Source organism: Dendrobates tinctorius, unplaced genomic scaffold (genome assembly GCF_039654945.1).
Source record: "Dendrobates tinctorius isolate UK_male_01 unplaced genomic scaffold, ASM3965494v1 ptg000126l, whole genome shotgun sequence".
NCBI lineage: Eukaryota > Metazoa > Chordata > Amphibia > Anura > Dendrobatidae > Dendrobates > Dendrobates tinctorius.
The window spans coordinates 3634411-3651642 of record NW_027361794.1 but is presented as its reverse complement, the minus strand read 5'-3'; the positions used below and the strand labels follow the sequence as shown (position 1 = coordinate 3651642).

General features: G+C 42.8%; 2 protein-coding genes across 2 annotated transcripts in view; one reads left to right on the top strand and one right to left on the bottom strand.

The window, feature by feature from the left end:
- LOC141047266 (uncharacterized) overlaps positions 1 to 17232 on the top strand; it is an 801716-nt gene that overhangs the window by 511352 nt on the left and 273132 nt on the right. The gene's annotated exons all lie outside the window — the stretch shown is intronic.
- LOC141047228 (uncharacterized) overlaps positions 2004 to 17232 on the bottom strand; it is a 39551-nt gene continuing 24322 nt past the window's right edge. The window contains exons 2-7 of the mRNA XM_073542186.1: positions 14462 to 14611; positions 14153 to 14332; positions 13949 to 14072; positions 13768 to 13865; positions 13479 to 13569; positions 2004 to 3874 (exon numbers count right to left, since the gene is read on the bottom strand). Of these exons, the coding sequence (XP_073398287.1) occupies positions 2061 to 3874; positions 13479 to 13569; positions 13768 to 13865; positions 13949 to 14072; positions 14153 to 14332; positions 14462 to 14539 (2385 nt within the window). The 5' untranslated portion in view covers positions 14540 to 14611 and the 3' untranslated portion in view covers positions 2004 to 2060. The remainder of the gene's footprint in view (positions 3875 to 13478; positions 13570 to 13767; positions 13866 to 13948; positions 14073 to 14152; positions 14333 to 14461; positions 14612 to 17232) is intronic.

Genomic DNA, 17232 nt, shown 5'->3' with positions numbered 1-17232 from the left:
TGAAATATAAATATATATATATGTTTGTCACAATGACATGTATGTATGTATGTATATATATTCTATATGTATTCTTTGTGTATATATCTATTCTTTCGTTTCTTTATTAAACCTGTCAGTGTGAGTTTACTGTATAGCGCACTGAATTGACGGCTTTTCTAAAAGACATCGGGTGCGTATTTCTCGCAAGTCACACGTGTGGTCCGTGTGTAATGCGTATTTTTTGCGCACCCATAGACTTTCATTGGCGTACTACGGGCGTAGTACGATGACAATCGCAGCATGCTGCGATTGGCACGGACCGTAGAATACGCCGGTGAAATATACGGCTGTTGGGAGCAAACCCATAGAGAATAATTTGTCCGTGTGTCTCACTCGTCCGTATTCCTCGCCAGTGTAACCCTGGCCTTACTTTTCTGTCCCCATAGACATATGAGAGCATTCTTTTTTTGTGGAATGAGTTGTACTTTTGAATTACACCATTCATTTTACCACACAGTGTACTGGAGAAAGGGGAAAAATTCAAGGCTCAGTGAAAATGCGAAAAAAAAAAAAATACAATTCAATACGATTACAGCAATGCAAAACGTGTCCATTTTTAAAATGATTTTAGCTGTAAAAAAAAAATTTGGGGTTGTGTCGCCATTTTCCGAGACCCATAGCATTTTTAATTTTTAGCCGATGGAGCTGTATGATGGCTTATTTTTTGCGGAGTGAGATAATGTATTTATTAGTTCTGTTTTGAGATTGATGTGACTTTTTATTTGCTTGTTATAGCTTTGTTTGTGGAATAATTGCGGAGACCAAAAAAAAAAGTAATCTTGGTGCTCTTTAATATTTATTTTTTTCATTTTATGGTGTAAACCAATCGAGTTAATTGTCTTTATATTTTGATAGAACTGACTTTTCTGAACTTGGCGATAACACATGTATTTTTTTCATTCTTTAAATATCTTTATTTTCAATGACGGAAAAGGGGTTTGATTTGAACGTTAAAATGTTTTTTTTTTTAAACCATAATTTTTTATCTTTTACTGCAATTGTTAGCCCCCTTAGGGGGACTTGAAAATGCGATTGATCACTTGTGCTATATGCATATAGCAGAAATCAAGGTCTCTTTTGAAGCCCAGCCACCGGCAGGGTTTCGAAGGAGCTCTATAATGACAAGTGCGGGGGTCATCAGCTGACCCCCAGCTGTCATGACAACACATCTGTGACCAACAATCACGTCACGGGTGCACTGATGGGCGGAGAGAATGACAAAAGAGTGAGATTTTTTTCTTGATAAAGTGTGTCTTATAGTCCAAAAATATGGCACATTCTAATTTCCCTTTCTAATTTAATTATATGACTGTCTGCTATATTTTTTGTACAATTTGTCAATAACATATATAGTTTCTCCCTGTCAGTTATTTTTGATGGTCAACGAAATATGATTTACCAGTAATTCATTTTTGATACTCTAGGTATGATAATGACTTCTCTCTGTGTGGGATTTTTGAAGTTTAATTGGACAACCCCTTATCATTCCTCCTGTTTGGTCCTTTTAAAAGAAAAACACTTCTATTCACCTCCCATGCTGCCGCCATTCCAGCGGTGTTGGCACTTGCATTCCTGGGTCTCATGTGAGGTTGTTGTATCATGTGAGCACTGTGCCCAACCAATGCTGGCATCACTGTTCCCACCTTTAGACAAATTGAACAATAAGAGGGAGTCAGAGTAGTCGAAGCCCAGGCTTTCTGTTGATGCTCAATACATCTGAAGGTGGGGACAGTGAAGCGATCAATGATTGGGAGCATACATTGTGTGATTTAACAACTTGACCTGTGCCTTGTGAAAGTGAGTGCCAATGGAACGGCCTTAAAACAGGAGGTGAGAATGAGTGTTTTTACTTTATCAAGGTCAAACCTGAGGAATGACAAAAAGTTGTCCCAGTAGTAGTGGACAACCCCTTTAAGATACAATTTTTGTTTAAAACACTTAAAACATTCTGAACACTGAGAAAGGCTTCTCCCCTGATATTTATTAAGAGTTGATTTCGGTGTAAAACATTTCCCACATTAAGAACATGAAAAAGCCTTCTCCCCTGTGTGACTTTTCTGATGTTTATTAAGAGTTGATTTCTGTGTGAAAGATTTCCCACATTCTGAACATGAAAAAGGCTTCTCTCCTGTGTGAGTTCTCAGATGTCTGATAAGACTTGAATTCTCTATAAAACATTTTTCACATTCTGAACATGAAAAAGGCTTCTCCCCTGTGTGGATTCTTTGGTGTATAACAACATGGCATTTCTGCTTAAAACATTTCCCACATTCTGGACAGGAAAAAGGCTTCTCCCCTGTGTGGATTCTTTGGTGTATAACAACATGGCATTTCTGCTTAAAACATTTCCCACATTCTGGACAGGAAAAAGGCTTCTTCCCTGAGTGGGTTCTCTGGTGGTTACCCAAAGCTGATTCCTGATTAAAACATTTCCAACCTTCTGAACAGGAAAAAGGCTTCTCCCTTGTGTGACTTACCTGATGTTTATTAAGAGCTGATTTACGTGTAAAACATTTCCCACATTCTGAACATGAAAAAGACTTCTCCCCATTGTGAGTTCTCTGATGTCTGATAAGACTTGAGTTCTCTATAAAACATTTCCCACATTCTGAACAAGAAAAAGGCTTCACCCCTGTGTGGGTTCTTTGGTGTATAACAAGATACCCTTTCCGGTTAAAACATTTTCCACATTCTGAACAGGAAAAAGGCTTCTCCCTTGTATGGATTCTATAGTGTCTATCCAGATGTGCTTTCCAGTTAAAACATTTCCCACATTCTGAACAGGAAAAGGTCTTGTCCTTTGTGTGAGTTCTCTGATGTGTAGCAAGTGTTGATTTATCTACAAAACATTTCCCACATTCTAAACATGAAAAAGGCTTCTCCCCTGTGTGAGTGTTCTGGTGCCTATCAAGATATTCTTTCCAATAAAAACATTTACCACATTCGGAACATGAAAAAGGCTTCTCCCCTGTGTGAGTTCTCTGATGTTTGATAAGACCTAATTTCTGTCTAAAACATTTCCCACATTCTGAACATGAAAAAGGCTTCCCTCCTGTGTGAGTTCGCTGGTGACTAACGAGATTTGATTTCCATAAAAAACATTTCCCACATTTTGAACATGAAAAAGGCTTCCCTCCTATGTGAGTTCGCTGGTGACTAACAAGATTTGATTTCTTGTTAAAACATTTCCCACATTCGGAACATGAAAAAGGCTTCTCCCCTGTGTGAATCATCTGGTGACTAACAAGACCTGATTTCTGGTTAAAACATTTCCCACATTCTGAACATGAAAAAGGCTTCCCTCCTGTGTGAGTTCGCTGGTGACTAACAAGATTTGATTTCCATAAAAAACATTTCCCACATTCTGAACATGAAAAAGGCTTCTCCCCTGTGTGAATAATCTGGTGACTAACAAGATTTGATTTCTTTGTGAAACATTTCCCACATTCTGAACATGAAAAAGGCTTCTCCCCAATGTGTGTTCTCTGGTGACTAACAAGATTTGATTTGTGGTTAGAATATTTCCCACGTTTAAGAAAAGACTTTTCGACAGGAAAACTATTTCCATATTGTGAATGAGAAAATGGCTTTGCTTTAGGAGCAATTTGTTTCTTAATGCATGTTTTGTGAAATTGGTTTTGCTTAGTGGTCGGTAATGAATCAGAAGACAGGACCTGTTTCAAAAGATCACATGACAGATTTCTGCTATGAAGGGATGAAGGTATATCGGGAGTAATGGAATTCACTTCAACTGTGTTCTGTGGGATCTCAAGATCATCTGATTTAAAAATTGAAGTTGTCAGCTGTCCCTTTGATCTCCTGGTACAGTCATCTGCCAAGAATAAAAAAAAAAATTTTTAATAAGATATCCGTGATCTTTTTATTTTTTAACATTTTTACTTAAACTGTCCATTAAAATAGCAAGTTAAGTAAAAATATTGAATTAATTACCAAGCCAATGACAGTCCACAGTCTAATAGAGCAGGATGAACAAGTGGAGCGTGGTGTTCAACTGTTTGTTCATTCTGCCTCCCAAATGTGGAATAAAAATCCACCAAACAAGGTTATGTAGATGAAAATAATAGCAACAAAATTTTTTTCTAATCCCGCAAAACAAAAATCCCCACACAGGTCCATCATCTGTCAGTGGAAAAATCTTAAATTACTTGCCGGTAATGGGATTTTACAGAGTTCATCACATCGCAACCTGAGAGAGGGTATCCGCCCATCAAGGACAGGAAGCCTACTGAATAAAAGAATAAAACCTCTCCTCTGCATCAGTTGGGTTTCAGAGCATCAGCGGTCCTCTAGACAGTTATTAACACTACCATCACCAATCAACATTTCTTCTTAAATACCCCTATGTAGTGTACACCAACTAGTGATAAAAAGAGACGGAATACAAGGGTGCTGTCATGGGCTCTGTAAAATGCTGTTACCGGTAAATAACTAAGATTTTTCCCCTTCTCATGACAGCATCACCTGAGAGATTTATATAGGCCAAAGGACCTTAGGGAGGGATCACCACTTGTAACACCTTTCTCCCAAAGGACAGGTCATCAAAAGAAGACAGAATAAGTCGATAATGCTTATAGAAGGTAGAAAGAGAAGACCATGTCGATGCCTTAGGGCCCTGTCACACATAGCGATCTTGCTAGCTAGATCGCTGCTGAGTCACAAGTTTTGTGACGCAACAGCGATCTCACCAGCGAGATCAGTGTGTGTGACAGCGATCAGCGACCGGCCCCCCTGCCGGTATCGCTGATCGCTCTTGAAAAGCCCTGGACATTTCTTTGATCGCTGGTCTCCCGCTGGCCAGCACGCATCGCTGCGTGTAACAGGCGGGAGACCAGCGATCAGCTGGTAACTAAGGTAAACGCAGGGTTTCTAAGCACGGTGCTGTGCTTAGAAACCCTCTGTGTACCTTAGTTACCAGCGTGCTGATGCAGGGAGCTGGTAACTAAGGTACACATCGGGTTTCTAAAGTGACGCACGTCCCTTAGAAACCCGATGTGTACCTTAGTTGCCAGCTCCCTGCATCAGCGCGCTGGTAACTAAAGTACACAGCGACGCCGGGCGCTCAGCGTCGCTGGTGCTGATCGCTGGTTTGTTCACCGATGAGTGCCGTGCAACGCTCGATGGTCCAGATGGATGGAGTGGAGGATGGCTGGTTGATGGACACCCCATGAAAACACGGCTAAGGCGCTAACAAGGAGGAGGTGGAGTAATGTTTTGGGCAGGAATCATGGGGAGAGAGATTGTCGGCCCCTTTAGGATCCCTGAAGGGGGAAAGATGAACTCCATAATCTATTTGGAGTTTCTAAAATAGCACTTCCTGCCATGGTTCAAGAGGAAGAACCGTGCTTTCCGCAGCAAGATCATTTTCATGCATAATAATGCACCGTCTCATGCTGCAAATAACACATCTGCATCTCTGGCTGCTATGGGCATAAAAGAGGACAAACTTATGGTGTGGCCACTGTCTTCCCCTGACCTCAACCCCATTGAGAACCTCTGGAGCATCATCAAAAGGAGTGTCTATGATGGCGGGAGGCAGTTCACATCTAAGCAACAGCTCTGAGAGGGTATTCTGTCCACATGCAAAACAATTGAAGCACAAACCATCCAAAAACTGACAAATTCAATGGACGAGGGAGTTCAGAAGCTTCTTTCGAACAAGGGGTCCTATGTGCAAATGTAACATCACCTAGAATAAAGTTTTGACTTGAAAACTGTTTGATTTCATTTTGTAATAAGCTGATAGTGCTTATAATTTCACAATTGACCATTTTTTTGTTCAAAATAAAAATAAAAAGGTTGAAAACTCTGCTGTGCATAATAATTTGGAACATGCATTTTGAGTGCTAATTATTTTTAAAAATATACTGTTTTCATAGGCACTTTGTTCAAAAACATTGCAATTACCGTATATACTCGAGTATAAGTCGATCCGAGTATAAGTCGACCCCCCTAATTTTGCCACAAAAAACTGGGGGAACTTATTGACTCGAGTATAAGTCTAGGGTGGGAAATGCTCCATAGATTATTCCCCCATATGCTGCTCCCATAAGAAGCTCCATAGATTGTTCCCTCATATGCTGCCCCCACAAGAAGCTCCAGATTATTCCCCCATATGCTGCCCCCACAAGAAGCTCCAGATTATTCCCCCATATGCTGCCCCCACAAGAAGCTCCAGATTATTCCCCCATATGCTGCCCCCACAAGAAGCTCCAGATTATTCCCCCATATGCTGCCCCCACAAGAAGTTCCAGATTATTCCCCCATATGCTGCCCCCACAAGAAGCTCCAGATTATTCCCCCATATGCTGCCCCCACAAGAAGCTCCATATTGTTCCCTCATATGCTGCCCCCATAAGAAGCTCCTTAGATTATTCCCCCATGTGCTGCTGCTGCTGCTGCATGTAAAAATAAAAAAAATGACATACTCACCTCTCCGTCGCTGGGTGTCAGATTCTCACCTGTCCTGCGTCCATGGCTGCTCACCGCTATCTGCACGTCATCAGTCAGTGACGTTCAGACTGCAGGGGGCGCGGCGCGCACTAACCACGTCACCGCGCCCTCTGCTGTCTGAAGTCACTGACCGATGACAGACAGCAGCAAGCAGCCGTGGACGCAGGACAGGTGAGTATCGCTATACTTACCCGTCCTGACGCTGTCTTGAGCCCCCAGCTTCTCCGCGCTCTCTCTTCCTGCCTTCAGCGGTCACGTGGTGCCGCTCATTAAAACTCATCAATATGCGCATATTGATGAGTTTTAATGAGCGGCACCACGTGACCGCTGAAGGCAGGAAGAGAGAGCACGGGGAGAAGCTGGGGGCTCAAGACAGCGTCAGGACGGGTAAGTATGACCTGAAACATCCGGCCCCTCCGACCCCTTTGTATATGACTCGAATATAAGTCGAGAGGGGGACTTTCAGCCCAATTTTTTGGGCTGAAAATCTCGACTTATATTCGAGTATATACGGTATACTAGAATAGTAGATGACTGGAAAATAATAACTGCAATTCATATAGGTAATTTAGAGAAAATATGAGGAAATATTTTTTGCATAATAATTTGGAACACAGTGTATTATGTCCAAGTCCTACCATATATTCTAGTCTTTATTGGTTTCCTGCTCTGAAGAAGGGTAGGGACTAAGGCGAGAAGCCCTTTTGGATTAATTGCGACCTTTCAAACTCCAGGCCTGAAGTCGGAGGATGACAAACTGGGCCCTGTGTGAGGAGATTCGCGATATCTTGGAGGATAAAAGGATCCAATACAGACATAATCCTCATCCACGTGAACCATGGTCTCTCGAGCCAAAAAGGTGCAATTAGAATAACGCTTGATCTCTCTTCCCGAATCTTCTTCAATACTGCCGGATTCAACATTAACAGGGAGAAAGCATAGGTTAGGTTGAAGTTCCAGGGAATGTCTAGTGTATTCTCTACATGGGAACTTTCCTTCGGATTCAGAGAGCAGAAGCTTTCTGTTTTTATGTTTCGCACGTTAGCGAAGAAGTCTATTTCTGGCTGTCCCCAGCGTTCCAGCATTGCTGTAATATTACTGGATTCAGCTGCCATTCTCTGTGCCTTAGTGTATTCGGACTGAGGAAGTCTTCTCTCTCGTTTCCTTCCCTCTCATGTGCAGTGTGGTTAGTACTAATTGATACTGTTCTACGAATCAACGGATTTGTTTTGTCAACATCAGGGGATAAGATTTTGTACGCCCCGATGGTTGATGTAAGCAACCGGTGTCCACTTGTCTGACATAATTTTAATATGATGACCCTTTAGATGTGGAAGGAGCTTCACAAGTGCATTCTTCACTGCTGCATTAGATGTGGAAGGAGCTTCACAAGTGCATTCTTCACTGCTGCATTAGATGTGGAAGGAGCTCCACAACTGCATTCTTCACTGCTGCATTAGATGTGGAAGGAGCTTCACAACTGCATTCTTCTTTTTATGTTCGAGAAAAATGTTTTTCTGTCTCTGACCAGACTCTCTGGACTATGCAATCTCGGAGATGTGCTCCCCAAACTTCAGAGCTGGTATCTGTCGTGATCACATCCATAATCTGATAGGACCAAAAAATTCCCTGTGATAAATTCTCCAACTCCAGCCAGGCCATGGAATTGATAGTCACCCGGGAAAGTGCAATCTTCCCTTCTAAATAGCCCTTGAGCTTCTTTTCTCCTTTCAGGATGTTCTGCTGTAAGTACCTGCAATGTATCTTAAATGTATCTGGACCCACTAGACTGCCAGAATACAGGAAGTTATTGTCCCCAGCAGTGACATTGCCTTCCTTAGAGTCATATCTGGTCTGGTCACTGCTGCTATTAGGGTTATGACCTTTGTCTTCTTTTCTTCTGGTACCCGACACATCTATTCCCCTGTGTCCAAGATAAGCCCTAAGAAAGACTGAATCCTTAGTGGTTCCTGTTTTGACTTTTCTAGACTTAATATCCATCCTAGCTGGGATAGGCTGGTTCTGACTTGCATCAGTTGGTGATTGCATTCTTCTATCGATCTGTCCACACCAAAAAATTGTCCAAGTATGAAATTATTAAAACATTCCCTTCCCGAAGATGTATTGTAACCTCTTGAATAACCTTTGTAAATACCCTCAGGGCCATGGAAAGCCCAAAGGGTAGAGCTCTGTACCGAAAGTGCTTTACTTGCTACTTGCTTGTTTATGTACAAGGTTACTCTCAGGTACTGTTGGTCTTCCAGATGGATTGGGACATGGTTGTAAGCATCATTTAAGTCCAGGACACTCATAACAGTCTGGGAACAGTAATTTGATAGTTGAATTTATGGACTCCATCTTGAAGGATCTGTAGACCAGAAACTTGTTCAGTTCCTTCAGGTTGATTATCGTCCTGTGAAGAACTGGCCACAGACTAAAGACTATTGGACCAATACCCATGGAGCAGAGTCCACTGATCTTTGGGATGCAGACTTTTAAAGCACGGAGCACCGGAAGCGTCGATATTGTTGTTTTATTAGTGATTTTATTAATGTGTTTTATTAGTGATTAGCTTGCTCATCAGTTTAGCCTCAGGAATCAATGTTTTCATTCAGTGACTACATGCAGAGGAGGACGTGCTCGACAGATCTTATCTAAACCAAAGGCCAGACAGAAGATTGCTAAAGGTAAATGTAAAGCAATCATTCTATCAATCTCAACTGTATCTCAAGGTCTCAATCCATTGTGCTGCCAGGAACTAGGCCCATTGCATGAATGGGGATAGTAGACCCAGGGGAACCTTCACTACAGGGGGTCTCACATGCAATCCCAGTTGATAGATCTCAGCCTGAGTGATACAACCCCACAAGGCACAGTTAGCTTTGGGAGGGGAGGGTTTCCCGAAGGTCAGGCTCAATTCTGGAGGAGGGCGGCTTGGGGTATCGAGGACTGATGAGGAAATGTTGTTTTTGGCTGAAAAGGTATCCATGATCTTCAGTCAGGATAGCCATCGTTTGGAGGAACATAGGCTGTGACTGCACATTATACCGGCTGGAGATACCAAAAGCTGTGGGCCAACCAAAAGTTGGAAGTCAGTGGATATCGCCTGGTACAGGGCAGTGGAACTACCGATCTCAGGTTGGGAACTTGTGGACTGAGGACATTGTATTTTGTCCATCAACCAGGATTTGCTGTGCAACCGTGGACAGAAGAAATAAAGTGAGCTGCATCGTTAACATTCCCAGGTGATAGTTACAACCCACAACCTCAGATCGTCACAGTGCTGTGTTTTATTTATCAGGAATAGTGGAGAATAGAATCCTTTCCCCTGATGCTGTACTGGCACCTCCGTCAGCACTTGTTTTTGTACTAAGCTTAGTACTTCTGCCTCCAGGGCTAACTGTTCTCCAGGACTTCTTGGTGATGATTTCTTGAAGGTGTGTCAGGGAGCAGACCTGAATTCTAACTTTAGCGCTGACCATCTAATCTTCAGAATCCAGGTATTGGAAGAAATTTTCTTCCAGGCATGCTGGAAGTGGGAAAGCCTTCCTCCTATCTGGGGAAGCCTGTCACTTAGAAGGCTTTCTAGTCTCAGAGGAAGTGCCTCCGAACATGAAGCCTCCACTCCTTGACTTCCTGTCCTTCACCTGTTCTCTGAGGGACTTGTTCCTGTTGTATCTTCCCTTGTGAAAGGAACTTTTAGATTGCAGAAAGGAGACACTGGGAAACCCCTTCTTCCTGTTTGCTGCCTTATCTAGAATGTCATCTAGTGCTTGCCCAATGAGATATTTCCTCTCACGACATTGATCATAACTTTGGCTTAGATTGGATATCCACTGGCCAGATTTGAGCCACAATGCTTTGCATGCAGCGTTTGATACATTCGCTGAACTGGCCGCTAACCTGACTGCGTCCGACAAAGCGTCTACGAGGAAGGAAGCAGCACCATGTATTAGCAGGAGATTTGTCAGCATCTTTTCTCTCGGAGCGTTATTCTTGATCTGATCATCTAGTTATTGTAACCAGACCATCAAGGATCTGGCCGTGCAGGTTGCTGCTATTGCTGGCTTTAATGCCCCTTCTGCAGTTTACCATGTTTGTTTTAAAATAATTTCAGCTTTATTGTCCAGGTGGTCCCTAAGAGTTCCCAGATTCTAAATAGTTAAGGTGGCCTTTTTGGAGGATTTTGCTATTGCTACATCAATCTTAGGGGTCTTCTCCTCGTCAAAAGGGTACCTCCTTTTTCATGCAAATGGTATCGGACCCTTTTTATCATGTCTCTTCCATTCTTTGTCAATGAGCATTTTAATTTTTTCATTGACTGGGAATGAGCGACTCTTTTTCTGATCTAAATCCCTGAACATGATGTCCTGAACTGTTCTAGGGGTTTTAGAATCTGCGATGCCTATGGTTGTCCTAATGGCCCTTACCAATTTGTCAGCGTCTTCCGCCGGCCTAGACGGCCTACCCCTATGTCACTGTCAGAGGAGGAAGGGGGGGAGGAGCCATGAGATGAGTCCGAGTTGTCCCTATCTTCCAATATTACTGACCCATCCGAATCAGATGCCTGCTACTTCGGTTTCTTTTTCACCTTTCCCTGCTTCATCAGGTATTTTAAGGAGTCCTGGATCTCTGATTTTATTAAGGATTTTAAATCATAGAAAAACTGGGGGTTTCTTTAGAGATGGTCTTCTGAATACAATTGGGGAAGTTTTTTGTGTTATATATGTGCTGGATATGTTGTCCCTGCACAAGACACATTCTTTGTTATTCTGCTTGGCGCTACACCTCATGGGCCTTCCCTAGTAAAAAATACATAGAGAAAAGGACCTATTTGACATGGTTAACTTTTATGAAGATCACTCACCATTCTGAGGTTCAGTCTAGGGTACCGGAGATGAAGATAGGATTGGTTCACATGAATGTTGTCCCTTGGAAGTGGTAGACTCCCACGACCTGCGCAGACCTGGGCGGCCATGTTTCCAGTGTGCTCATCACTGGGGTGCGCCGGAACTTCCACCAGCGCACCCCGCAGCTCCTGAAGCATGTCTCGTAGCACTCATCACGGGGTAGTCCTGCAGCCCCAGAGTGCGCAGACAAGGGACCTCGTGTCAGCAGGAGACTTTTTCCAAGAGGTCTCTGCCTGCACAGCGCTGCGCCGACTACCTAGCCAGTGGATGTGCATCCCCCATCCGAAAGGCATCTTGTCCTGAACAGCTTCCGGACCAGGAGTCTTTAGGGTACTGCTCTTCCTTCGGTTCCCTCAAGGACAGGAAACCAACTGATATGGAAGAGAGATACTACCCTTTTATTCAGTAGGTTTCCTGTACTTGGTGGGCAGATACCCTTTCTCAGGTGATGCGGTCATGGAAGAAGGGGAAAAATAGAGGTTTCCACATTATTAGAGGCTCAAAGGTTCCAGAAAAGCAACATGGCTTCTACAAACCAATCCAGTAATATCCGTTATCCCAAAGTCAAATATCCTCCTCACTTCTGAGCCTTGCAGCGTGCCCAACCACATTTGGCATTCAAATATTTGACATTACTATAGGGAGAAGAACCCACTTAATTTACGGTGTGCATGTGTCTCCTGGAGCACAATACAGGCACAGTGTGTTGGGTAATAAAATGGTATATTTGCATTTTGTATTTTCTCTGTCCTCCTGGTTCTGACCCAGCAACATGAATATTCTTGCCATCTCACACCACAGAACAACAGGTAACACAGTGGCCCAAGCCCAGGGGTCTCTCTGTAAGGCCAGATCCATGTAGAGGGGCTATAGGATGATGAGCAAGGCAATATCTGGGATCTGGAAACCGGTGTAGATAGTACCAATCTTGTTCATGGTGGACATCTTTTGAGCTGCCAGGTGACCACGAACAGTGCCCCCAATACATTGTGTCTGTAAACTATTCCAGCAAGATCTGCATTCAAATAGCTAAATGGCACTCCTTCCTTTCTTAACCATGCCATGTGCCCAACTGTATATAGGGTATTGTCAGATTCAAGAGAAGTTGGAAAATAATTTAAGGTCCATTTGTCTTCTATTATTATTTGTAAAGAATTTCAAAGTTATCACCACATAAAGTGACACATCAGATTTGAAAAATGGGGCCTGATTAGGAACACAAAACTGGCTGCGGGAAGAGGTTAAATCAGAGGATTTTGGGCACCAACTAATGTAGTAAAAAACAGACTATAGACATTAACATCTAATGATCAAATTTAACAGTCTTCATCAGTAATAAATGAGTAACTAGTGGTGAAACTTCTCTGGGGTAATTAGATTATGAGGCTCGGTGGCTCTGGGCAATCTAAACTATGGTGAGGGACAATATTTTGTGTCAGATGAATTTCAAAAAGAAATCTTTGTTTCAAAAAGTTATTTTTAAATGTCTGAGAAGAGCGGAGATGTCTTAAAGTTAGATCTCGGTCATTTGGCAGAGGAAATGGAGACATTTTTCAAAGATACCAGGAAGTTGTAAACTCACATACATCAGACAGGCCGATCCCACCACAATCAAACTATCATACAGATTGAAAAAAAGACAGAATAATGTTTGGGGGAGAACTCCAACTCTAAACCGGAATTGCACTTATTTATGGTGGACCATTGGAGCTACTGTGTGTCTGTTATAGAACACATTGAAAAATCAGGATAAAGGGAAATTCTCTTGTTATTGTACAGAAATTCACACTAGGCCTCACTGCACATTTAATGTTGTTGATCATAAAAGTGAAGTTTGGTCAGAAAGACTGGACTGGATTCTCCAGGTGGTAAGTGCAATAGAAAAGCGATTTCAATGCCCAAATTCATTTGAACAGTTTTGGGTGGATGAATATGCCGTAGTCTAGAAGCAAAATGGTGATTGTGGTACCTCCAGTCTACACCACTGACAAAGCAGCCACAGACGGAGACTGAGAAGAATCTGTGACGTCTCTGCATTTAGTGATCACCACTCACCTGGGTAGTCATACGTAGGAATCTCCTCTTTACACCACTCATCGCCCCTCACATATGTCTCTGTAGTATTAATATGGGTCAGATCTTCACCCTGAAACAAATATTGTAAAAGTCACAGACAGATGGAGAAGTCACATCTATGATCAGCTCTAATCCTGCCATCTCCAATGTTCTCATTACACAAGTATTAAACATATAATACTGGTGGATAAAACAAGACTGAGCACAAGACCTTCACAGCCGTCTACACATCATAGGGGAGATCTCCGGACACCTTCTCTCCATCTACCTGATGATCCTGAGGAACATTGGGATCTTCTTGTTTACAGTCCTGTGGAAGAAGAGGACGGGGACATCGCTCTTGTGTTGTCCTCTTACTGGATAGATCTGGAGGAAACACATACAGGGACTGAATTCAATCTTTACATACAGACAATTATAGGTCGTGTGTATGTAGTCCTGTCTATTACCTGGTGATGTGAGGGGCTGGGGAACCTCAATCATGATGTCCTTGTATACATCTTTGTATCCTTCTAAATACTCCCACTCCTCCATGGAGAAAAAGACAGCGACATCCTGACACCTTATAGGAACCTGACACATACAATACCGTCATCACACCGACTTCTTTATGGCATTATTGTATAATTTCCCAGCAATCCCAGCAGTGTCACCTCTCCAGTCAGCAGCTCAATCATCTTGTAGATGAGTTCTAGGATTTTCTGGTCATTGATGTCCTCATGTATCAGGGGGTGAGGTGGAGGCCCTGTGATTGGGCTCAGGGGTCTTCCCCATCCCTCAGACACAGGGTCCTGACAGCGCTCACTAGAGGTCTTCTTCACTACTGTGTAATCCTGGTTATGGAGAGACACATTAATAAATCTCACTACAGACATTTCCAGAGTCCTCACCTCTCCAGTTCTGTCCATCTGTTATTCCCATAGATAAGAATGATGTAATGTGACGTCATCAGAATCTCTCACCTCTCCAGTAAGCCGGAAGAGGATCTCTAGGGTGAGGTGTAATATCCTCTCCGCCATCTTGTCTCTGTCCATATCCATCCTTGATGGGTAAATCAGGAAAATTCTCTTATATAGAAGATCTTCACTGAGAGGATCTGATATTGTAGAGACCTGAATGAGAAGATGAGTCGATGTAACATCATAAAAATCCTGTGCAATAATACAATTACTGGAGATAATAAGGGAAACATATCAGGAGATTTATTATTTTACAGTATTTAGTTTTCTTCCTGACATCTACTAATAAAACCTATATATTTTAAGCCACAAACACCAAGCAGTTTCTTCGTCAGAGTCAGCAGCTAAATACGCTTCTCATAGACTCATCTTCCTTAATGCTAATTCTCATCTCGCTTACCGACACTGGAATCGGTACTAGAGTTGAGCGACTTTGGTTAGATCGGGTTTCATGAAACAAAATTTGAGTCGGATGAAACTGGTCTGACTAGGGCAAAAAAAGTCGGAGTTTCGTCCGAAACCCGACCCCAATGCAAGTCAATGGGGAATAAAAGTCGGCATTGAGTGGATGAATGTCAGCCGCTCAATGCCGACTTTTATCCCAAATTGACTTGCATTGGGGTCGGGTTTCGGACAAAACTCCGACTTTTTTTTGCCCTAGTCGGACCAGTTTCATCCGACTCAAATTTTGTTTCATGAAACTCGATCCGACCAAAGTCGCTCAACTTTAATCGGTACCATTTAAGTAGGCCTCGTGCCCTGAGCTAAGGACCTCATCCTGTTGCTCACCTTAGCAAAATGAACGTATACAGAATTTTTTTTCTACACATGATGCATTTTCTAACACACTATTACCAGAGAACAAAAGCTCAAAATAAAAACAGAAGAAAATTGCAATGGAATGACCAATATATGGAGGCACATAGGTGACGTGACTAATATATGCGGGCACATAGGTGACATTACTAATACATGGAGGCACATACGGACATTACTAATATATGGGGACACATAGGTGACATTACTAATATATGGAGGCACATAGGTGACATTTCTAATATATGGTGGCACACAGGTGACATTACTAATATATGGGGCACAGAGGTGGCATTACTAATATATGGGGCACATAGGTGACATTACTAATATATGGGGGCACACAGGTGACATTACTAATATATGGTGGCTATATATGGAGGCACACAGGTGACATTACTAATATATGGATGCACATAGGTGACATTACTAATATATGGGGCACAGAGGTTGCATTTGCATTACTAATATATGGGGCACAGAGGTGACAATACTAATTTATGGGGACGCATAGGTGACATTGCTAATATATGGAGGCACATAGGTGACATTATTAATATATGGGGGCACATAGTTGGCACTACAAATATATGGGGAACAAAGGTGGCATTACTAATTTATGGGGGCACATGGGTGACATTACTAATATATGGGGGCACATAGGTGGTATTCCTAGTATATGGAGGGCACATAGGTGACATTACTAATATATGGAGACACACATGGACCATTAATACTATTTAGGGGCTCATAGAAGGAATTATGGCCACATGCAGGTGAATATGGGAATATTGTGATGTGGGGGAAGAAGGGAGAATTATTACAGTGGCCGGGACAAAGGGGAGGACATTATTGTCTGGAGGCAAAGAGGAAAACGCATCACTGCAGATACAGACAGGAAGCACAGGTGTGAATAAGGACTATAGCGAGTGTGATGTGTGTACAGCGATGCAGAGCAAGGAGGTGATATAGTACGAAGAGGAATAAATAATCCAGAGAATAATGAAGACTCTATACAGTCCTCCACCTACAGCGCCGCATACCAGGTCAGGCTGACTCCACATAGGTTAAAGGACCTTTGCTGACGTCATGCCCACTTGACCATGCGAGATGTCACCAGAAGGAGCGTGGCCTCCTTGAGTGCAGCTCTGATACCAGTATGGTTGCGCCTAGATTGGAGGTTCCTGTTCAGCTCCTTCCAGCAACTCCATTGCTGAGTTGCTGCACTAAGGTCCATGATTCCTGTACACACCGCACTGTCCATAAGGACATCCTTCAGACAGCAACACCACTCTAGCTGTCTCACTAGAGATGACTAGATTGGAGTTACTGTACTGAGGTTAAAGATTTATGTGCATACAGTACTGCCTATAAGGATGTCCTCTGTACAGCAACTCCATTCTAGCTGTCTCAGTACAGAGATGAGTAGATCAGAGTTGCTGCACTGAGGCTCATAATTTCTGGGCACACAGTACTGTCTATAAGGACGTCCTCTGTACAGCAACTCCATTTTAGCTGTCTCACTACAGAGGTGACTAGACAGGAGTTGCTGAACTGAGGCTCATGATTTCTGGGCACACCGTACTGTCTATAAGGACATCCTCTGTACAGCAACTCCATTCTAGCTGTCTCACTACAAAGGTGAGTAGATCGGAGTTACTGCATTAAGGCTCATGATTTATGTGCACACCATAATATCTATTCTACTGGTCACACTAAGGCTTCCATGCACAGGTTAAAGTCGGCAGGTTCAACCACAATCTGACGTGCATGAGGTCTCTCAGCTTTCCTTCCATAATTAGTGCATTGAGGGAAGGAACCAGCGTGTTGGAATTCCAATGGTTGATCCTCTTGTTCTCTCTGCAGATAAGCTGCCGCGACAGTAGACAGACATCTGCTAATTAACAGCACATGAACGTTTGTCAGAGTGCTCCCTTTTGTGTGTGATAGTCTGGAGA